At 41.3% G+C, this 24,247-nt stretch overlaps 1 protein-coding gene across 2 annotated transcripts; it reads left to right on the forward strand.

Moving 5' to 3' along the window:
- The first annotated feature begins 3,711 nt into the window (after nucleotides 1-3,711).
- nkx2-1 (NK2 homeobox 1) lies at nucleotides 3,712-9,586 on the forward strand. 2 transcript variants are annotated; one of them, XM_085767651.1, is made up of 3 exons: nucleotides 3,712-3,781; nucleotides 7,379-7,616; nucleotides 8,286-9,586. In XM_085767651.1, the coding sequence occupies exons 1-3, from the start codon at nucleotides 3,731-3,733 to the stop codon at nucleotides 8,963-8,965; spliced, it is 969 nt and encodes a 322-aa protein (XP_085623777.1). In that variant the 5' UTR covers nucleotides 3,712-3,730; the 3' UTR covers nucleotides 8,966-9,586. The 2 variants fall into 2 exon arrangements, with proteins under 2 accessions (XP_085623777.1, XP_085623778.1); XM_085767652.1 differs by lacking the exon at nucleotides 3,712-3,781 and having other exon boundaries at nucleotides 6,258-7,616.
- Nucleotides 9,587-24,247: the final 14,661 nt, after the last annotated feature.

Below are 24,247 nucleotides of genomic sequence, written 5' to 3' on the forward strand. Positions count from 1 at the left end.
GTATGATACATTTAACATTGTATGCCCTTTCTTTCTCAAATGTCCAAAAAAAAAAAAAAAGACAGAAGAATCAGCATGTGTTACTGAAATCTAAACAAATGGATGCAAAAATTCAGATTTTATTTTATTTATTTGAGTTTACTTTAAGGTTTGGTTTCATTTTTCCAAACAGTAACCTCTCAAACGTGCTTTAAATCTGTTCAGTGGCTTTAAAACCATAGTCAGTGGTCTAAAATATATTAAATTAGCTAAATGTAAAATCAGAAGCAGGTCATGACAGAGGCCTGGAGGCTTTTCTGATGGTAAAAGAAACTAATTATGCACCCAGAAGCTGAGCAAACATTACTCCTAAAGGGACTGGCTTTGCTTAAGCATAAGAATACCCAGTAAACATTACAGCCTCTCTCACTATAGCTCCCTGTTGTCGTCTGGGACCATGGGCGGCTTTTCACTTTAATACCATTAACTTTTGTTATTCTAAAGCTATTAGTTCTCTGTGGTCATCTTGGTTTATGTACTGTAAGTGTGAAGAGAATATGATTTTTAATGGTGCAACGGGCTGCATTAAAGGCAGAGGACTGATTCTCTAATTTTATAAGTTTCACAAGAACAGGTGCAGCTGCAGAGTGAGATGCTTTTATAGTCAGACAGAGGCAAGAAAATAGGGTTATTCTGAGGATATAGATATACACAGAATGTTATTTTATTTGCATTTATGAGTGCATTTATGCAGCTGTTTAACCCTGTCTTCGAGAGGGAAACACTTCTATAAATTGTGGAGAAACTGACTATCATGTTGATTTTCATATTCTTAGATCCAGCTGACTTGTGTTCGGGTCATTTTGTCGCCTCAGTGACGCGTTTCTGGTCTCGTTGGAATATTTCATGATGAATAATATGCTCCGGTGTTTAAAATCATGTCAGTATTTCATCAGTGACGAGGGGGGTCTTCTGCTTTCACGCCCCCTATAATGTTGTTTGCTCGTCCTGTGACCCTGCAGCCCATCGTCCCTGTCACCTGGCCCTTTGTCCCCCTCGCTGGGGCCACCTTGTATCACATATGGAGGGGACTGGCCGAACCCCTCAGCTCGCTGCATCTCCCCTTAAACACTCTTTTTGTCTGTGTGTCTCCCTGTGAATGGACCATTGTCCTTCATCCAAAAGGGACCGAGACAAAATCTTTAGTGTTTCAATTCTCGTGATGTTTAATCAGTCCCTGCGACAAATTTATGAGGTTTAACTGCACAATGGTGTTTTAGAGCATCTTGGGGTTTAAGGGTGACAAAGACAGGCTTTTAGAGGTTGCCATTGGTTTTTTAAGTTGGTCAGAGGAATTGTCTGAAAAGGATGGGCTTGTATTAGCCTGCCCATCCTATAGTTTTACTCACTGGCCCCGGGGCCCCTTTCAGGAAAGTTATAAGATCCACGTAAACTAGGCCACAGGAGGAGTTTTGTTAACTTGTTTCAATTAACATTTAATGCATATTAGGTTTTAATGGCCTCCAGACAAAGAAACGCTGATTCTATACTCAGTTATTGATAAGTATTTTTGCTCAGATGCAAAAAGTTCCCAAACGTTGGCCTTTAAGATCTTTATCATTGTGGCTTGTTTTGGTTTGTTTTAGACAGGAGGATCATCTAAAAACCTTCAGTACAGGCTACAGAGCTGAACAAAATATAGTTGTTTATACACATCGTCCTCTGAGAGAACGTTCTGCAGCTCTTCTCTCTTAGACGCAGAAAATCAAATGGCACATTTAATGTGCAAATTTTGGCAAAATGTTTCAACAGCAGTGAGGCTAATTTAATTGAAATGTATACTAATTTTGGTTTTTAAAGAAATACTGCAGTTTTTTGTTGCCTATTGTAGAAGACGGACGACATAGGATAAGTGCATATTTGTTGGGGGTTGGTGCAGACACTGATGTTTGAACTGAGAGGAAGCAAATTGAGATTTCATTTTACAGAAGGGAAACTATGCATGCACAGTTAAAAATAATTATCGGATAAATAAACAGTGGATAAATAAAATGTAGTCAACAAAGAAGCAGTTTATTTGCTCTGCTGCAGTGATGTGCTTCCAGCTGAATGAGAGGCAAATGGAGAAAAGATTTGGCCTAGGACTAGGTGGTAAAATGTAAAGGTTATAACTGTATTGGCAGCTGAAGTTTGGCTCTTGTGTCTTGTGTCTAAAGTTATTACACATGTCAGAAAAGATAAAACACCTGATATCCCACAAACAGAAAAAAAACAGATGTGACTTCTTTATGCACCTCACACTGCAGGTAGTTGTGTTTAGCTCCAGTTCACAAAGTGCTTTGAAATCCCTCAAAGATTGTTTGTTTGTTCAAGTACAACTGCTGGGGGAAAAAAAGAAAAAAAAAGACGTTTTCCACTTGAGTTTGTGAACTGTTTCAATAAGTGCTGAAATCAGATTTATGTTTGTAGAATAAGATGGCATCTCTTCTGACACATGGGATGTTTTTGTTGTTTTGCACATGATTTCAAAGGTTGAAGGTCAGACCAAAGGTACAGCTGATGTATGTTTTGATGAGGAAACCAATCATCCAGTGGCTCTCCAACTGGCCTCTGGTACCAAGTTGGTTGTGTGTTTGCTCATAAACCCAACATTTATATACTGGCGGCATGAATGCACATTTAGTGCATTAAATGAAGCTATAGTTAGTCATCCTCCTTTTAGAACGAGGAAACTGGGGGCAGTGTTTAGCTCAGTTGGTAGAGCACCCGCCCCATGTGTTGAGGCTGCAGTCCTCACTGCAGGCGGCCCCAGTTAGAATCCCGCGTTGAGCAACCCTATCCTACGTGTCATTCTCCCCCTCTCTGCCTCCCATTTCCTGTCTCTCTCTCAACTGTCCTGTCCATTGAATGCAAAAAAGCCCCCAAAAATAAGAAAGAGGAGACTGTATTTTGCACTCACTTAAAACAAAGTAACCCTCTAAAGTCTACTCACCAGTAAATCAACTGTTTTGTTGAGAGTAACAACTTTATCTCATGTGGAGACGAGCTGAGAGAAACAGCTGGAAGTGCAGATGTTAAACATTTAACTGATTTACATTTGTAGACCATTTAACAGTAAAAATTGCGAATTATTGAAATTTTCAGTGAGGTACTGTATAAGAGGTCACAACTGTATTATGATTTATTGCATTCCCTTTCTTCAGTACTAAATAATTATATCCTAATAAGTGTGTCTTATAATATTATTTTTGAGACATTGTCACTGTATACATTTTTTTATAGTGTTTCTTGCATTTTCTGCTTCTGGTAGCTTCATGTTTTGTTAAATGCACAGAAATCAGACTGACAGATGAGTTTGTGTTGGACAAAATATTATTCATATGACGTATAAAAGGTCTTTTAGACTTAAGGCTAAAATGACCCCAAATAAACCTGGAGCCTAGAGGCTCAAACAGTGAATTGCAGTGATGCTGATAATTTTCCCATCTTCAACAAACACGACGTGTGACTGTCTGTCTATGGCCCACATCTCCACTAGATGGCAGAATAAGACACCGTATCTTTGTGGAAACCCTGTCACCCCACCTCCTCCTCCCGTGGTGACTGTGACTGAGCTGTGTTTTACTTCTGTGGATGGGGGCAGTCATTGGATCCACTAGGGGGCGCGCTTCACTGGAAAACCTCACATCACCACCAGGCTTTGACTTGTGTCTGTGTTGCTTTGCAGCTGCAGCTGATTGGACGCAGAAAGATGGCCGCTGCCCTCAGTGACGTCGTGTGGCCGCTTGGATCGACGCCCTACGTCAAAGGTCGTGTTTCATAGTGTTTATTTCTCCATGATGGTGAGTCATGGAGAAAAACTGCCCACATCCAAAAAGTGAGTTTTTGCATTGCTTTGTGTGACATAATAATGATAACTGAATGAATATTAGTCATCTTCTGTAGTTTACTTCAAAGTTTAAAATTAAAGAATGACGCACAGAGAGGTAGAAAGCCACGAGGTGGTGTGTGATGATGGATCACACCTAGTGGGCAGTTTTCTGTCCTCTGTGGCCTCCCTCTCATCCTCTGTGTTTTTCTGTCCTGTCGCTCATTTCCTGGTGGATCAAAAGAGCTGTGAGAGTTTCCATGAAAGAAAACGGGGGGAAAGTTTAGAGGAGACTAGGAAATAACCGGACAGTTTGTCCAACTTTAGACGAGGCTGTGGACACTCGGGATGTGACTGATGATATTTGTTTTAAAGTGCGTCTCAGATGTTACATGGTCTCTGGGTGCAAAATAGCATTAGCATCTGTAAAGTGTTTAGGGTTAAGGTTTCTTATGCGCAATGGAGACAAGTGCGTGTGCGGATATTTTAGTCTTTTTTATGCGCCACCAGATGTAAAATTCCCACCTGTTTATCTGTAGCAATGTGGGCATGAATACTTGAAGTCAAAAGTTTATTTGCATTTCTATTAAAAAAAAAGTATTTGATTTTTTAATTGGAAATATTAACAATAAGTAACAACTTGTTATTTTCTTGTACTCTTCATTGCACTACTTCCTCTGCGCCCTGAAGTTCCTCTGTTCCATGAATTATATCATGCGTCAGTCAGTTCATAAACAACAACCTGGAGCCCCGATAACAAAGGCTCGATAGCCCCATACCCTCCACTTCAAAGTGTCCTCATTATTCTGAGGAATTAGCCGGAACATTTGGACTAATTACCGCTAATTGACCATAATTGCCGTGCGCCAGAACAGGGAAAAGGTACTGATTAAGAATGCCTTGCGAAATTCCGTAATTAAGGAAGGCATAAGCAAGATTTACCTTGGATGCAGACACTGTAATTTTAATTGCCTGCGATTATATGGCCTGTGAATTATACGCCTGCACCTCGGCTATCATCCAAACAATTTATTTAAAGTGTAATATTTAGCCTCGGACTATATGGTAATATTGCTTCATTAAAGATAATTGGGAGGCAGTCGGAGGACGAGGTGCTGCTGGGACGTTACAGGGCTCTTTAAATTGGACCAGTGCATCTGATGGTAGCAGTGCACAGATGATCCAACGCGCACGCGGCCAGGAGCCATAAAATACACACACAAGTGTGTCTGATGAACCCCGTGACGAACTGTCACACTGATCTACATGCCACTGCTGTCACGGGACTTGACTCCACACACACACACACACACACACACACACACACACACACACACACACACACACACACACACACACACACACACACACACACACACACACGCGCACAGGCGCCAGTTTAATAGCTTGTTCCTGAGGATGCTGCAGCGTCACTAATTTAAGTAAAGACAAAAAGACAACAATAAAACTAAAATGTTCAAAGTGAAACAAAGATTTGATTTTAGGGTAAACGAGGAATAAACGGGATCAGAGCGTGACAGCTGAGTGTGTCTGCCACCAGAAGACGCTGTGTTTCTTTAATTCCTGTATAAGGAGATATGAGTGAACCTGCAGACACAGACCTCGGTCAGGAGCTGAGGGCTGCTGCTGCTGCAGGACCGCCGTTAGACCTCCAAACAGACCAGACCTTTACAAAACCAACGTTTTCAAATACTAAATACTCGCGACGCGTCACGTTTTTTTTTTCCCCAGTAGCTCTATAGATTAATCTCCGGTTCTGATCCTGACATCCACAGACTGTGAGTTAGAAGTTATTGTATCGATATGAATTTGTCACTGCTTTTTTTCCCGTAATATTGCCATAATTATTATATTATATTATGACAATAATGTTCCAACTGAAAACAAGGAGACAGAATTAATGACTCGTATTAAAGGCTGGTGCTTTATACTCAAACATTGACTTATATGTAAAATAATATCAAAGTAAATAAGCTAATTGCACGTGTTTTCTTATAAAGATTCTGCAGTAATAATATGATATAATAATAATAATAATTTTTGTAGTGACGATAATAATAATAACGATAAGAAAATAATTGTTACAGTGTTTTACACAAGTAGTTCTAACATAATTGTTATAACTCTTATTTTTGACGCATCAAGAACCCAACTAAATGTTTATATGAAAGTGGACCACACAAAATATCCACAGGAGACGAGGCTGATTCTCCAGAGCAGGTTGGAAAAAATTACAACAGCAACAACATGAGCACACACACACACACACACACACACACATACAAAAAAAAAACTTCTCTTCCGCTTCTGCGTAAAATGTCAGAAATGAGATGTGATTGACTTTCACTGTGATGGCTCCTTGAGCATTAAGGCAAAACGCTACTGAGGGCTACCTGGCGTTGTGCTGCAGGAGAGTACTTGAACGCCGTTAACTTCACACGAGAGCCTCTCCTGCTCCAGACTCTGTACTGTTTTTGTTTTTGTTGTGTATGTGTGCGAGCGTGCGTGCGTGTGTGAGTGTGTGTTTGTGTTTTATTACCCAGGTCTCTCAGAGGAGTGTGTGCATGTGAATTTAGGTAACACGCTGCCAATTGCGTCCAATGATATCAAAAGAAGAAAAAAAACGAGGGGGGTTAATCATTTACGCAGCCACTTAACACGCGGATGTGTATTTATTTACTTATCAGTATCAGTCAATTTCCCTCCCTGCAAGTGCACTTTTGCATGTCTGAGTACGATAAGGCATAACACAAACAATCCTGCAATCACTGGAGGCCTCTCATGGCCATTAAAAGTCAGTAGTTCAACTGAGGAGTGGTTCTCCAACTCTCAAGTCCATATAGGCCTCCTTTCATCAAGAGGCCCTCGTAAACATCACTACAGTTAATAAAGTGTATTGTGGTCACTGCAAACCCAAGGTGCAGCCGCGCGCTCATCAGCGACAGCAACAAGTCGCACCAACTCCTGACGCGGCAGCTGCAGCGGCGGCGCAGAGCCCGGACACCGGCCGCAGCCGCCGGCACCGTCATTTCTGACCATGTACAGCGCTCATGTTATTGTTGGTGAGAGGGGAGCACATGTCTTGTAAGTGAAATTACGCTCGGCGCAAGGAGGCTAGAGCTGTTTTGTGTTGTTGCGGATGCCCCGCCTCTGATGGTAGCCTTAAACCTGGCACCCAGCTAAAACAAACCAAAGCCAGCACAGAGCTCCCACTCAATCCAATTAAGGCGGACTTGAGGCGCTCTCCTACGTGTTCATCTACCAGGATCGACGTTGAGACAACAGGAACCAGAGGGGCTTTGGCCAAAAAAAAAAGAGGAAAAAAAAAGAGAAGGAGAGATTGCCTTGCCTTCTAATTTCTCCCTCTCCAGCCCCAGAACAATGTCGATGAGCCCTAAGCATACGACTCCTTTTTCTGTTTCCGATATCTTGAGTCCCCTTGAGGAGAGCTATAAGAAATTAAGTATGGAGAATAACAACTTGGGGGCACCTCTCACTTCTTACCGGCAGCCGCAGGTTTCTCAGGCGGCGATGCAGCAGCACCACATGGGCCACAATGGGACTGTGTCTGCGGCTTACCACATGACTGCGGCAGGTGTCTCTCAGCTGTCACACACGGCCATGGGGGGCTACTGTAACGGCAACCTGGGCAACATGGGCGACCTGCCGTCCTACCAAGACGGCATGCGGGGCAGCGCCACGGCCACCGGCTGGTACGGAGCCAACCCAGACCCGCGCTTCTCCACCAGTGAGTATATACCTGCACCTGCACCTGCTGCTGTCCTCGGACTGCAGCTTTTGGATCCGTGTGTGGTGTTGATGGTGCATTTAGCGCTTTCTGTTGTCTCTCTGTCACCTTTGCATGTGTGTGTGGGTAAAAGAGTGCACTGTGTATCCTTCTAGTCTGGGTTTCTGAATATTTATTATCAAGAAGAGAAAATATAAAGTAGAAAAAATCCTCATGTACGCGGGCAACATCTGGAAAAAGTCTCCCTATGCAGAGGCGCACGGGATCAGCACATCCCTCTAATCTCTGCGCGTTTATTGAAAATAGTTTATCAACCACTGTCGACTCTTCCTTCACCACATTAATCCGACTGTAACGTGCTGTCGGTTGTGAACTTTTTCTGCTCTCGTTAGTTGAAACGATTTGACCGTTTGGTTTATTTATCACCGTGGAGTTTAACGCGCACTGAAGGGAGAAGAGATCCTGCTTCCTTTGGATTCAGTTTGAGACTTTTCTGCTCTGCTGCTGTCAAAAAGCAGATGTTGTGTTGCTCTCAGTTTTTTTTTTATTATTATTAATGAAAATACACGTGAAATTGCAGTGTTCAAAATTTTATTGGGTTGTCCACATAACAAATTTTGCAATTAATATCAGAAATGTAATTGTGTTTCTGCTCATTTCCCCCCTCAGTCTCTCGCTTCATGGGCTCGTCGTCGGGCATGAACATGGGCAGTATGGGCAGCCTCAGCTCCCTGGCAGACGTGGGGAAAGGCATGGGCTCTCTGTCCAGCACCCCGCGGAGGAAGAGGCGAGTGCTGTTCTCCCAGGCGCAGGTCTACGAGCTGGAGCGACGCTTCAAGCAGCAGAAATACCTGTCGGCGCCGGAGAGGGAGCACCTGGCGAGTATGATCCACCTCACCCCGACCCAGGTGAAAATCTGGTTCCAGAACCACCGGTACAAGATGAAGAGGCAGGCCAAAGACAAGGTGTCCCAGCAGCAGATGCAGCAGGACAGCGGCTCCTGCCAGCAGCAGCAGCAGCAGCAATCCCCGCGGAGAGTGGCCGTGCCGGTGCTGGTGAAGGACGGCAAGCCGTGCCAAGGCACCGGACACACGCCTACGTCCTCCGCGCAGACGCACCACCAGCAAGGAGGCAATGTCATGATCATGTCCAACAACACGTCCGGCCTCGGGCAGCATCAGAGCCAGCAGGTGGGAAGCACAGGTCACTCTCCAGATTTGGCACCGCACTCCTCCAGTCCGCCGTCACTGCAGGGCCAAGTGGCCGGCCTCTCCCACCTCAACTCCCCCGGCTCAGAGTACGGCTCGGCCCTGCAGTGTTCAGCCCTGTTATACGGCAGGACGTGGTGACAAGAGGCGCCGGCTTTGATTTAAAAAAAAAAAAAGAAAAGAAAAAGAGGAGAGAGAAAAAAACACGGTCAAAGACTTCGACAAGTTTCACTGTAAATGTGCGCATTTGAAAAAGAACCGAGTGAAATCGGTGCAGCTCTTGTTTTGAAATTTTCACCCTCTGGGAGGAAGTGTGACTTGTCTGGAAGAAACACTCGTGCAGAAACTGCGGATGTGAAAAATCTTGGGATTTATTTATGTAAATTATATTGAGAGAGGAAGAATCAGAAGTCACAGTCACATAGGCCGCGTTAGGTGGAGGAAGTGAAGCTGAAAAAGGGAGGCACGTAGAGCAGAGGACTGCTGAACATGGGTGCTGTTAAAATCCCTTTCACAAAGCACACAAACCAACAAACACACGGGATGACTCTGATTTATAATAGAATTTAATGTAAGCCGTAGATCTAGCTTGTATATTTCTGTAAAAGGTTTGAATTTTAGCTATCTGTTGTACAAAAGTTTTTGACGCTATTGCCGGTTTGTTGTCGTTTCATTGGTATTTGTACGTTTTATTTCTTTGTAACTTATATAGATATTTGACTTACTACAAAACAGTCCTATTAATAAATTATGGAAACATGACAGTTAAGCTTTTTATTGTGAAATATGTCAATGCGGTGTAACGGCAGAAATTGGCCCCTGGAAAGAAAAAACATAAACAAGGCAACATTATTATTATTATTAAATAGGCTATTATTATTATCTTTATTATTAGTTTTCTCTTAGATTTGTATTTATTTATTCCAATCCCTGGGTTTATTGTGATAAATTATTGGCTGTAGATTTAGATTCCAGTCCACACTGTTGCTAAACAGGTTCAGGTTTGGCAAAGTGACAAAACCAAACCAGAGTATCAACACTCAGGCTCTTTATTGTGGCATGACAGATAAACACTGGAGCCTATTTCTCGGTTTTATTCTGTGACAAATCACACAGCCTTCAGTCTTATCGTGACGGCTGCAGCTCACACAGGCATGTGCCCTGCAGAGTAAACTCAGCCTTTATGTGCTGTATTTTCTTTTCTCTTTCTATGTGTGCGTGTTTGCAGCACCGGTGTGTGTTGTGTGTGTGTGTGTGTGTGAGTCAGGAAGGTGAGGTCTCGCGGCTCTCCCCACATCAAACAGCACAGCGCTGCTCAAAGGGCAGCTTATCGATGAGATCCCTGACCAAACATCGCGGTATTCTTCTCAAATAACTCGCGAGGCGAACTGTCGGCGCGCGGCTATCAGCTGCTTTATCAATAATCAATCAGGGGGATTGAAAGGAAACGGCGAAAGGCTGTGTGTAGGCTATGTGTGTGTGTGTGTGTGTGTGTGTGTGTGTGTGTGTGTGTGTGTCCGGCGTCAATAACAAACTAGCACAGGTCTGTGTGTGTGTGTGTGTGTGTTACACTGTCACAGGCCTAACGACAGTCTGTGGACCTGCTCGCTGCACGCGCTCTTTGCTGTTTGTCAAACGTCGCGCACACAAACACCAGCCGCCATTTATTTCTCTGTCGGTATAGACGCTGTGTAAACAAAAGCTATAATAATCATTAGGGACTATTTTCCCGCCGCCTAATAGAGCTATAGGTCTTAAACTGTAAACAATGCGGTTGCCACGCGACGGAGGTAAAGACAGGTGATTTTCTTTAACGGCGGAAATAAGCAGTTTTCAATTCACACGCTGTCACACATCCTACAGCTGTAATTTCATAGGCTACATCTTCCGTCTGGATAAGATAGGCATACAATACAGTCTGAGTGAATTTATATTTATTGAAGCTATTTTTTCTTTTTCTTTTCTTTCTTTCTTTCTTTTTTTTTTTTTTTTAGACCTTTGAGCTTTAGATGTAAACACAGGATATAACTATTTTTAAAAAGTTCCCTGGATAGTCTACCTCTCTGTTGTTGTCTTGGCTATAGGCTAAATGATTATTTCTAACACATTTAACACATATCCATATTATTCCTTATTAATCTATAATCGTTATGGCCTCTTTGACCCTTTACTTTTTCTATTTTTTTCAATTAGAAATACTTTGCCTCTAAATTCTCATATAGGCCAACTGACTAAATAAACAAGTAAAAAATTAATCAAAATAATAAATCAAGAGTAGAACCTGTAGCTCCTGCTTTGTTTTGTGTGAGTGGATGTGCGCGCGCATGCGGCTGCATTAATCCTACAGGCCTGTCTGCACCTGACTCCTCTTTCCACACTTAATGTCAGTCTTTTACATGGGATCACTGTTTTTGACAGGTGGATTTTATTCCTCATTATCCTCTCTGATTCCTGCCATTTACACTATTACTATCCAAGACCCTGCAAAATAACCCACGCATTAACAGCAGCCACCGCTCGGATATATTTATATTTATATATATATATAATGTTTACCCACCCTTGCATTATCTGGTTCATCTATCCGTGTTTTGATGTTGATGCCATCTTGAGTTCCCCTACCGAAGAAACCTTTCAAAGGGGAAGGCTAAAGAGCTGTGGCTCGAGCTAAGCTTAGAGCTTGTGAACTGTTATGGCTTTTTTTTTCCTGCACTGAATTTTTTAACCATGCAACTTTCCAAAAAATATTTTTGCTCATTAATAATATTTAGTAAATGACACTATGATTAGTTTAAGAATTAAACTCGCAGCTCCAGGCCACCGAGCAGCCCATCAAACCCCCTCTGGAGTCTTTAAAGTGAAATCTTTGCAGCGTCTGAAACTATCTTCTATTAGGCTGTTTTGCAAAGCTGGTTTTGTTCGGGAGAGAAGTGAGAACTCTGGGATTACATTAACATGTCTTTGGCGCGGTGTGTGGTCTTTGTGTGCTGCTTGTAGCTGTTGAGAATGACTTGTTGGAAGCGTGTGTGCTCTCATCGCTCTCTTTTGTAGAAGCCCACAGTGCAACTCCCCAAGTCCTCCTGGCTTTATGGTGGGCTGGTCCCCATGAACCCCAAGCAATTAGTCCCTAATCTCAAGGTAATCATATTGGAGTTAGTGACTAGCTGGTGAATTTTATTCGCCTGTTTAGCTGCAGCATCACCTCTGGGATAATATTAAGCAGCCAGAGCTCATCCCTTATGAAACAAGAATTCATAGTTTAAGAGAATATGAAACATGCGCTTAAATATTCAGCTGCAATAAAATAACATCCACGGAAACAATTTGGTTTATTATTAACAAATGTTGCAACCTACACTTTAAAAATGTCAGCCTGAACCATGGCCCACAAAAAAAGTTGTGTTTTTCATTTCTTCAAATAAGTTTTTTTTTTTTCTTAACGAAAATTATAAATTGTACATTTTGAACATTTCTAAATTCGGAGTAAATATTTGCATTGCAGCGACATATACTCAGGATGTCTGTATAATGATGTATAATGATATTTATGCCGCTTGCTGCAGCACCATTCATTATTTTCACCAAAATAAAAGCCTCACTGATCTTGAACTAAAGTAATTTTATATTATTATGGGATTAAGACTATATCAGACCTGCAATAAGTAAACTAAAGTGCGTCTCACGTGATCTCGTGAGTTAGGTGCAGCAGATATGTCCCTAATGCAATATCACTGTTGTGCATTAAGTTAACAGTGGATCTAAGACAGGCTTTTACTATTATTATAATTATTACTATTATTATTTTCATCATTATTATTCTTTTAAAGATAATTTGAAGTTCCTAATGTTCAAGATGTAAAAGGATGAATCTGGTGCTGTCCACGGTGCTGAAATAGAGACGTAAATTAGAAAACAAAATCAACAAAAGACTGGCATTATCACTGAAAAATATTCACATAGTTTTCATTACAGTGTATGTGAAAACTTTGCAGGGCTATTTTTCAAAAAGGAAAATTATTCATAATGACCGTGTTTACAAAGATAAGTAGTCGACGTTCCTTCTTATAAAATGCATCATTTTGTCTTTCTTAACTTCCTAAACATTTCATTGCAACAGGCCTGAGGATTAATGTGCATTACAAACAGGACAATTACAATTACACAGCAACTGCAATCACCCCCCCTCTGGTAAATGTTATTGTCAGCTAGCAGCAAAAATCTTTAATTGTCCGACGTTTATCTGGTTCTTCAATCCATTGTGCAAAGAGCGCAAACGAGGGTCATTTGTGAACAGAAATACTTTGCATGCAAAGCGGAGCACAAGATGCTGTAATACTTGACCTTTCAGCATAATTGTTGCAGGCATGAAATGCAGCATTCAGAGCTCGCTGAGTGGAGCCTTTTCTCTCTCCCTCCCTCTGATGAACAAAGCGCATTTTATACATCTTCGGTGTTCATTTGGCTTTGTTTCTTTCTTTTTCTTTTTTTTAAGAAGAAGATTTCACTGTGGTTGGCTGCAATTTATCTTCCTTTTAATTGTCAGGCTAACGCTGAGTCGGAAAAAGACTTAAACTGGACTTATATCCTAAAAGCTAGAAAACTTGCAAATGGATGTGTTTGTCTTCTTGACATGACTAGTTTTTGGGCAGCAGGTTCCAACGTCCTGCTTGAGGGCACTTCAGGAGGACGGAGGATGTTGTAGAGCCCCCCATCCACCCAACCCACCCTCCACACTGGATGTGCTCCCTGAACCCTGCTAACATTCAAACAGTTTGAGCATTTCCCCCCTTTTTGCCCCCTTTTAATCCCCTTTCAGTTATGATGACCATAACATGGGGAAAAATAGTTTTATTTTGTGTAGAACCTACTTATTTATTCCTGAACCGGCTTTTGAAGCAGTCACTGTCTTTGAATTAAAGGTTGTGTGAAACACAATTTCAAAATGTTAAATTCAATTCAATTCAATGTAAATCATAAGAGATGCATACGGAAACGATTCAATTCCTTCTTCTTCTTCTTCTTTTAAAGTTTTTTGGGGGGGCTTTTAGGCCTTTAATTGGCAGGACTGTAGAGAGACAGGAAATGGGGAGACGGAGAGAGGGGGAACGACATGCAGCAAAGGACCACCACCAGTGGAATCAAACTGGGGCCGCTGCGGCATGGACTATAGCCTCTGCATATGGGGCATCTGCTCTACCCACCGAGGTTAACGATACCCCATGTGACATTTAGTATTCTTTGGTTTTATTCTAAAAATGACAGTATCTAAACATCAAGTCTTCACCAGAAAGGCTGTAGGCTATTGACAAATACTTGTTCTTTATTTATGTGGAACAAGCACAAAACCAAGTTATGGAAAATATATGCCAAACAAACTCCTCAGGGACCACAAAGTTTGTGAAGAGTGTAAGCTGCTTCATTGTCAAATATTAAGTTTGAATATTTCACCTGCCTGTTAATTTTCTGGGTCAACTTTAGCAAGTTTGTCAAATGTAGGCTACTTCCTCCTAAACTTAAAAAAAAGGATCAAAGTCCAAAATGACAAAAAAAAAAACTGTCATTATGAGGAACTTTCTTCCAATTTTGATAATAATTTTCATTTCATACAAACAGCCTGATTTCCATCTCAGGTGTAACGATTTTTTTGGGTTAACATAATAGGTTTTAAGGAGGGTGTCATCTGCATAGAAGTTAAACTATAAACTTTACGTGTGACCCATTTCTGAGTGAAACAGAATAATTATGTACAAGTGTTAAATTATGGGAGGGAATCAAATCTTGTCAGTAGCTAAATTTGATTTACATGATATGAAGTTAAGAAACTAATCCAAGACTAAAGAAAGAACGACGATTACAAAACAGAGGGTGGTGTATCAAAAATAAGAAAATAAACTGATCCAAGAACCGATCCCTGTGGCACCTCGTGTTTGTTGAAGAGGATCTATAAACTCCCAGCAGTGACAAGACAGATCAATGGCAGTAAATCTGGGAGGTTTAATCTGGTAACAAGGCTCTCTTTGTTTCCCAATATAAGCCAATTTAGAAGAAAGAAAAAAGAAACCTTCCTGTTTGCTGCCTACAAACTTCCTGACATCCATTTGTCAAAATGATAGGCCGACCGTAGCAGTCAGAGACAAGTTTTGCTGCAGGGTTGCTCTTTAAATCTGGTGGTGTTATAGTGATGTAGTTGTTAACTCTTGGCTCAGTGGATGTGTAATTTTTGGACTCAGACTTTCAAAGTCAAAGTTGATTCAAATCTCAGTAGGTTTCCTTTTATTAAAGTGTCCATATCACAGTAAATTTTAGAGATGATTACATCTCATTTTTCTTAACAGCTTGAAAAGAAACCTTCACTCTTTGTGTTAGACGACACTGAGGGTAGAGGGAGATGAAAACAGAAGTGACCACCTTGACTGTTTCTGAAACTGGGTCAGAAATCTTTTGAGCAATAGGTTTTGAGATATGACAAACAGTGAGGGTTGTACATTAAATGAAGCATCACTTATGCACAACAATACAGTAATCTGCTCTATGAGGTCTGGCAGTGTTGGCAGTCATACTCAAAGCGTTTTCAGTCAGTTGTTGATAGGCTCTCTTCCTCTAAACTAATGAAGTACTTTGCTGGCTGTGCCCAACTAAACTAATGCAAGTGCTTACATTGTCGTCATTCAGTTGCCTGCTCTGTGTGTCAGTTGTTGTGAGCCACAATTTGTCCTTAGAAAACTCAGTTTGAGTTGCATATTAAAGTGGAGGGCACATTTAAGGCCATTTAAACTCAATAGTTGGATCAGTTTGAGATCAGGGTGCGATTAATAGTGATTCAAAAGTAAGTATACCTCAGTTATATGGAATGTCCTCAGAAGGATAGCAATTCAAGAACATGTGTGTATGTGCGCGCTCCCTCCCGCTAAACATGCCAATTAAGGGAGGCCGGACTATAAAGCGGAGTTGTCATGTCTGTGTACAGTAGCAGCGGGAGTCCTTTAGAAACCAACGAGCCATCACTAACCCCGCTAACACCAGACCCTCCACACCGACCCGGGTCCCGCTGCTCGCTCTATAGGCCCGCACCAATAACTTCTCCATTTAATGAAGCTTTGAATGGTCCGAGGCTATCTCTCTTTCATATGGCACGACCTAAAGCGAACTGACACTGGTGTAAACACCAGGACTCTTCACTTATTCACATTGCTATAACATTTTACACTACAAGGTCTGTTTTTTATAGCCTATACTTTTAGCCTTATCTATCTATCTATCTATCTATCTATCTATCTATCTATCTATCTATCTATCTATCTATCTATCTATCTATCTATCTATCTATCTATCTATCTATCTATCTATCTATCTATCTCAAAATTGGCTATAGGCAGCACTAAACTATATGATGTTGTTAAAACGACCTCAGAATTTGTATTTTAATACATCCGATAATAAAAAAAAACTGATATGTATAATGAACATTTTAATTATTTATTTTATTGGCAAAACCTATAACACTTTTACTTGGTAAAATTGGGGCGTTGCCAGCCATTAAGCTCTACTGGAGCACAACTCAGTCTGAACTGACTTTGCTTATTCTTTAAGCCTTAAAGTGTACAACCAATATGACATTTATACTGGGACACGTGCAGGGGTCTGGTGACGCCCATGAAAGGAAGATTCTTGTTATGTTATTGCTAAATAAAGAATTTGAATACCCTACTTACTTTTACACTCATTAATAAACTAATATAATATTACTCGGGGTAGCCTATAGGAATACGCTGCAACATCATTGGGTTTTATATATTTGTACATCCCTTTATGTTCTTCCTTTTTCGTTGCTAAATGAATAGATAATAAAACTCAACACAGCCTCCAGTAAAGTGGGGAAACTCGAGGACACCATCCTATAGGCTTCCCAATGGTCCAGCAGTCAGTCAGCCCATTCTTGTGTGACTGAATAGTGGGGTACGTCTCTGTGCTGACTAAAAAAAAAAAAATTCCTTGAATGTTGCTACACAATAAGCAATCAAGATCCCAAAGCCTAGACATTTGACAGCTTAATGAGTTCAGGCTGCAATCACTTTAAGAAAAGGCCTGGTCCATTATAACCGGAGCACAGCCTATATGAGCCGAGCTGAGAAAAGGCAGGGTTCGTCCATTTAACTCACAGCAAAGACGCACATAACTACAGGTTCATAAAAATACAGGGTGGAGGTGGATGTAAATCGGTCCTGTAATATTAGGACCTGTTGAGACCTGCGTGTTTTGTTCTGCAACCACGGGGAGGGGTGATATTTGCCCCCCTAATGAAATATGTCATTACGAGGAATTCATGTGACACAAAAGGGGCGACAGTCAAAAATTGCCCCACTGCTGTTCAGTAATTATATAGTTTGCCCTGGCAGCGCCTTCAGGCAGGTGGCTGGTCCATCATGCAAATGGCTTGGCTGTGCCGACATAATTAGCCACTGCGAGCCGCTTAAATTAACAATTAGCTAACATGCAATTCTGTTCACAACGCAGTAGTTCTCTTTTTAGGCCAATTGTCACTGTACGTTATTCCGGTTGCTGAATCGCTCAATAGGATAGAGTCTATGTGATTTCTTACTTGGTCAATTTACAGGCTAAATGAACGGAAATCGACAGAATAAGGGCTTATATCCCATAATCCCACCCCCCTTTACGCGCTGCAGCAATGGAGGCTCCATCCTGCAGCCAAAAACTCTCCAATACACATCTGAGTGCAGTCAGGCTGACGGCCGGGGTAGCTCAATGCAGGAGGGGTGGGGTGGTGGGGTGTCAGGTGTTGGTGGTGAAATGGCAGTTTAGCAGAAAACAGCGGTGCAAAGTGAGAGTGAATCGGACTCGGAGGCCCCATGCTGCGTCTCAGCCAGCCCCGAAAGGTTCTGCTTTTCTAACCTCTCCACTGATCCCCTTTGCAGCCGGCGTCCTAAACACCATTGCCTTAGTGCGGGGCCAATCACGGCCCACCCACTCTCTCATTATTCTCGCTGCCCTCCGACATGACACGGGAACAAAGTACACATCAAGCAACATTAAACCCTGGGATGGGAGTAATCAGGAACCCGTTATCTCTTAATGAAGGAAAACACATGCGGAGCGATACACATAGCGGGTAATCAATAGAGACGCTGGACAAAGAGAATCGGAGCAAACCCCCCCCCACAACGTCCACCACCACCCCTCCCAAAAAAGGGAAATGCAAATCAATTAGAATCGTTGTTTGCTTTGAAACCGTTCAGTCTATTTCCATTAATTACATGTTCATTAAAAGTAATTCGTCTAGGCAACACAGCAACAACAGTTGTCTCCCCCCTTCTCCTTTTCTTAAGCAGTGATGGACAAGACACTGGCTGAGCTCCAACTCCCTTTATTTAGCTTTTAATCTTACTTACTCAGCCTGAGACTTTTTTTTTTTTTTTTTGGAAGATGAGTTTGAGGCAAGATGGCCCACACTGTGTAGTATCTGCTTAGCCTGTCTGTATTTGGGTTAAAATAGCCAGAGGCAGCTTGAGTTCATTTCAAACTACTTTAAAATCTCCATGTTGTCCATTCTTGTCATTAAAAAGCAATTTGTGCAACACACTCATACCAATCTGCTTAGGAAAAAAAGGCAGATCTCTATTGTTTCACTGAGTGTTATGTTAAAATGTCATGTTTTACCATCATGATCAGTATGCTATCTTATCTCCTTTTTTTTTCTTTCTTTCTTTTTCTTTTTTTTTTTTTACACAATCAGAGTTGCTTTTACCAAAGGCCCACAACCTCTTGTTGGTTGCTATAGCATTTTCAAGCACCATTCTGCTAAATCCCAACCCCCACATAGACCTGCTCTGCACACTTGTAATAAATTATCCTCAAGTGAAACGACTAAAAACGAGCTGGACCAAAGCTGGACAGGGCCACTTTACTGAATCATACCTCATAAACATTTTCATTTTTTGTGTGACTTGACCCCCAAAGCTTTTATACAGTCAATACATGTGTCTGGGTCTTTCAGTGCATATCCTTGCCAACTCTATGGGCCTACTGTTAGTGCAGCTCTTATCTGCATGCTAATGACTGATGTTATGCAATCGCATTTTGCAACAGCAGTAGACAAAATCTGTAGGCGGCTGGATGCATCTCATGCAGAGCCTCCTCCTTATCCTACACCACTGAAGTGCAAACATATGTGTGTCTGGAACACCAGTGAGAGGGAGCGTTGATTTGTTGATTAATTAAATGTGGCCCCCCACCACTACACAACCCCCAAAAAATGTCCCCTATAACAGCACACGTTCACAATGCCGTACCACCAAGTTTTAGTGGTGAACAAGTGGAAATTTGAATCAGCCTCTTTATTCCATGAGTCCCATCTTTGCCAAATTGAATGCAGATTGAAAATAATTTTTCAGCTCTTGACTTCAGCTATTCACCCGCTCTCTGAATTGGTTTTGCTACTGTCACGTTGCCACACAAATGTAAATAAAAGCATTTTAAGTCTTGAGAAAATCCTTCAAATGACTGTGTGCCTGTCATTTTCAGGGATACTGTCTAATGCGCATTGAGAAGCCCCAAAAAAATGACAGCGTCGACTTATTGCAAATAAATTGTAATGAATTAATCATGAAATCCTCAATTCATTCAGTTTTAGAAACCAGTGTATTTCAATTGATAACTGTTTTTTTTTCACAGACTAACCATAAGTGATTATTACATGTGAGAGCACCTCGACATCTTTAAAAAACAGCCTTATGCTTTTAATAAAGTCTTTTAAATGCTTTAATATATGTACATATCAATGTCTGCTACCAGCTCACATCCTCCAGTGGTTTGCCAGCGCAGGACCAGTGCCTGCTGTGTTCTGGCAGGAAATCAATACAGGGGGGGAAAATCTGTTCTAATCATCTGTACATTTTCCATCACAATCAACAATCAAAGCCAAGACCTGAATCTTTATTTGTAGGCCTGAACTGAACAATTTTCCCACTGTGAAAGGCAAGCTAAATTAGAACCCTTGGTTCCTGTTAGTAGCTCTTAATGGCTCTGATTTGTGAACTGCTAAATGAGGTTATGTAAATTGATCCTGAATGTAGGCAGAGGCCCCCAGGTGACAGGTGCAGTCAGATGAAGGTGGGGGGCAGGGATGGTGTCATGAAATGAGGAGGGAGGGGAGGGCAGGGCGGCGGGGCGAGGGGGTAAGGGGGGGGGGGGGTAAATATAGCAAGATGTATTCATAAGGCCACAGAGAGACAGATTTACGCACTGAGGTAAGAGGAGCTGTCTGTGGGCTGAGTGAAGATGTAAACAGGTTCAAAATCTGAGCAAAAAAATATCTGTTTTAAATGAATGGAATATTAATCAGACATTGCCCATATATACAGTATATGAGCCCATAATGAATTACAATAAAACAAAGCTCTAATTCTATAGTATAGTATATTCATGTATGTATGTATGTTTTCTTTCCATAAAGGAGGAATTACAATTATTGAAAATATTTAATATTTGATCATTAACATTTGATCAGTCTGTATGTTTCTATGCTGCTTAAATGATGGTTGAAGTGAAAATCTACCAGATATGATGAAGCATCTGTATTAATATAATATTTACAGCATGTATAGACTTACAAAAACTCTAGTTTAATATTCTAAATGCATGTTATATAATGATTTATATTTAAAAATCTACTTTTATGGTCTAACACTCTGACCTGCGCGGCACTTGATACTTTAAGTGCATCTCTCTGATTTGTATTTGCATTAATAACTGCAGGATATTTCATTTTGTTGCTGTAGTTTTACAGTGTACTATGGTAGAGGACCTGAATGTTTCTCCCAGCACTGCCAAATACTGAGCCCACCTTGCCAAAACAGCACTTTCAGTGTTTTTGCTCAAACTACTGCTGCTGTTCAAAAACCCATCCACACCCTCAGTACACAGCCTCACTTTTATTCATCATTAATTTGTCATTATGGATCACAAATATTTCATGTTTTAATCCGTATATCTCGTGTTGGCAGGCGGCCACGTTTCAGACGAGTCTCCATAGTTCTGACTGAGGATGTAATAACAAGAGAACTATCAACATACAGCCTCTCGGGGGGAAAGACTGCTGAGTGACTGAAGCACCGTGACTCACTGCTCTTCACCTCAGAGACACGGGGCTCCTCTGGTGTCTGTCTCAGATACAGGGAGGGACAGCGTAGGAGGACTGACCTGTCTCCAGTGACCTGGTCAGTCTCAGCGCTCACCAGTGGCACAACAAAACACATTCAATTCAGCACTGTAAGTATTTTCTCCACTAGATTTGGCCTGTTGGCTTTTTATCTTAAATTTAGACTTCTTAAGATTTGTGCATTCTGATTTTTCTGCTACTTTGTGGTTATTTTTACCCTTGCAATTGAAACAAAAACTTAACCTAACACAGGCATATAGTACATCACCTTTCAAGTTGCTATGGTGGACAATATATTTACATGAGACACTGGTGTTTATCTGGAGTTTTTTTTAAGGTCAGTATGTGATTGCGTTCTCAGTACTCACTCTCCTGTTACCTCTGTGTTGCTCAGCTTGCATCAGCCCCTGAGGAAAAAAAAACATCTCTGGCTCTTTAGCTGCTAAATGTTCCAACTTTGACTGTGTGACATTTGGTGCTGAGCAGGTAGCGTGCAGTGGTTTCTAAGAGCCTGTTTCTGAAAACAGTTGCCTGAGCCCTCTTGAAAAATGCAGATGAGAGACTGAACTAAAAAAAAACCCAGTGAAGCTGCTGGAGGTAAAAACCAAAACACTGAGCTGAAAGACGGTGGATACTAATCAGGGTTCTTTGCTATAGCAGAGGCTCATGCCATGTGCACATACTTATTTAACTGTTTAAATAAACTTCAGATAACATTTAGCTGTGGTGTAAATACGATTTAACAGTGCCTGGATGGATAAGTTGTGTGGCAGTGGTCATAATGGAACCAGCCATCCCTGAACTGAAGTTCCTATGTGCTTCCTTAAAAAGTGAGTTATAATAATTAAATAGTTCAAGGTCAAAGTCATTTTATGAGTTTAGAAAAAGTGATTCTGCCTAAATTAAGTTAACTTGGGAAAATATGTTCAATAAACTTAAAACATTAAGTTGGATCAGCTGACAGACATTTACATTTTCTCAGGTTCAGGAGTCAGTTATTTGGCCTGAAGAATGTGCAACTGCAGCTGCTGAAGACACTTTGAACCACAGAGGAGTTCAACACTACAGAACCTGTAACCCCCCCACACCCCCTCCCCACCCACACACACATACATACTAAAGCCAACATGCAGGATTTCTTCCAGGGACTTGAACACAGATAAATCCTCTGCTAAACTTTAGTTGTTAACACTCTTATAATGAAACAACCACACAACCAAAAATGATGTTGAACTAATTAATTCAAAACACTGCAAATTCAAACAACTAATGTGTATTGTTTCTGAAGTCTAAAATGGAAATAAGTTGAATTAACTTTAATTAAAATATATATATATATTATTATATCATTATGCAGAATAAGAATCTACACAAAACAAATCATCATGTTCTAGGTGGTGGTAATGTAACCAACTACATTATCACAATTGTAATTACCCATTACATATCATAGTGCAATAATAACAATGCATTACTTTATATTTTGATAACACTGCACTTGGGTATTCTGCACAATAGGCCAACCTTTCCCTTTGTTACAGTAAACCGTTGAATGCAACGACTTGTGGAGTGTGTTTCCAATGTTTCTAGTCTGACTTAAACATCTGAGTTGTTTTCTCAGCTGCTGTTGTGAACGATCCTTCAACCACAGGTGACACACTCAGAGAGAAAAAAATAGAAATTTGATCTAGAATTTCTAGATAACTGAGCGAGTTTGTATTATTTGAGATATTGAAACTTGGGTTAGAAAATTGATTTTGCAATGAGACTGTTTTCTCAACTTGTGAGTGCTTCGTTCGCTACTGGTTCTTGTGTTATCTCGCCAGTGTTACAGTGATTTTTGCCTGTTGGGCAATGTGTTATGTAGTCTTGTCACATACAAGTGTCTGTAAGACACATGACTTACAGACAGTCAGAGGCGTGTAATGGAAAACTATCTGAACACAGATCAGGTAAGAAAACCTCTTGAATTGCTCCACATGTGCCAGGTATAGGCTGTATTAAGCTGATTAGGCAGTTGCACATGGACGGGCTGGAGTGCTGGTGGTCGTGCATCTTCCTGTCGCTGATTGGAAATGTGGCGGGAACAGCAGTGTGCTGAGGTAAAAGCCAGTTAATAACTTTATGAGTATCCTTAGCGCTTTGTCCATATCATTAATGCTCTTCAGAGTCAGAAGTGGCTTAAAGCAATAACCTGCTAACTTTCAGTGGAGGCTGCTGCGGCACAGGAGTGTGGCGTTTTCTCTCCATCACATTAACTCACTGAGAGTTTGGGTTTGCCTCTGTGTGAGTGGAAAAAAATCAAGAGTGGACTTTTTTTTTATGTTGGTCATTGTTGGCTTTTTAGTGATGCAAGTGGTGCAGCTCTGTGGATGAAAATGTTGGTGTGTCATTATTGTCTGAGAGGGGCTGTTCACCATTTCGATCCAACCTGAGATCTGCACAAACCCCTGCATGGACTGTGATGTAAAATTGTAGTTGTGCGTTCATCCGCTACCCAGAGAATGAACATTACTGACTTAAGTGATACGTTGACTTTTCTTATTGTACCACTGCAGCGTCGCCTCTACTGGTTTGGAGGGAACAATAAGATCAACAACCCTACAGTGGTTTACCATGCAACATAATACAGAGATTCTTCTTCCTCTTATGGGCAACAACTTTTCATGCAGCACACAATCGTCAGACTAATGACGATTGAATGTCATTTCTCTTTGGTACTTTTTGAAACTGTCTTCCCGTAAAAAATTAAAGTAAAAGTAAAAAAGACGTAGTGTAAAGAGCTCAAAAGTCTGCGTAATGAAGTAGTTTTTGGGTGTAAATATGCTGTGTTTATTATGGTAACCATGATCATAACCAGGTCTATTATGGATAGTGCTGTAGGTGTAAGGGGCGATTGCCCTTAGGGCCCTGTGCTGGAAGGGGGCACCCAGAGACGACTGACATTGGTCCATATCAGTGACAACATGATGTTGTCAACAGCTGTGTACACAGAACATTGTGCACAGTATGGCCACAGCTAGGAGGGCCTCCAAGGTGTCTCTTGACTGGGGTCTCCAGAATGTTTAGAAATGCCCCTGACTCTAAATGATAGGAAAAAGGAAAGTCTGCACACCAACAACGGCTCCAGAGCAGACTTGAGAAGGGTTTCTGACCCGAAAGGTTACTCCCTTGTTTTGGTGATAATAAATTATTGCTCTGGAGCTGTTGTTGGTGTGCCTTTTTCCTATGATTTACTTGTGTTGTCC

The sequence above is a fragment of the Trachurus japonicus genome, chromosome 22 (assembly GCF_045865225.1).
Source record: "Trachurus japonicus isolate A0001 chromosome 22, Traja_1.0".
In the NCBI taxonomy this organism is placed as follows: domain Eukaryota; kingdom Metazoa; phylum Chordata; class Actinopteri; order Carangiformes; family Carangidae; genus Trachurus; species Trachurus japonicus.

Coding starts and splice junctions, on each gene's coding strand:
- nkx2-1 (XM_085767652.1), top strand. CDS start 7,250: ATGTCGATGAGCCCTAAGCATACGACTCCTTTTTCTGTTTCCGATATC. Junction 7,617..8,285: donor AGACCCGCGCTTCTCCACCA/GTGAGTATATAC, acceptor TTCCCCCCTCAG/TCTCTCGCTTCATGGGCTCG.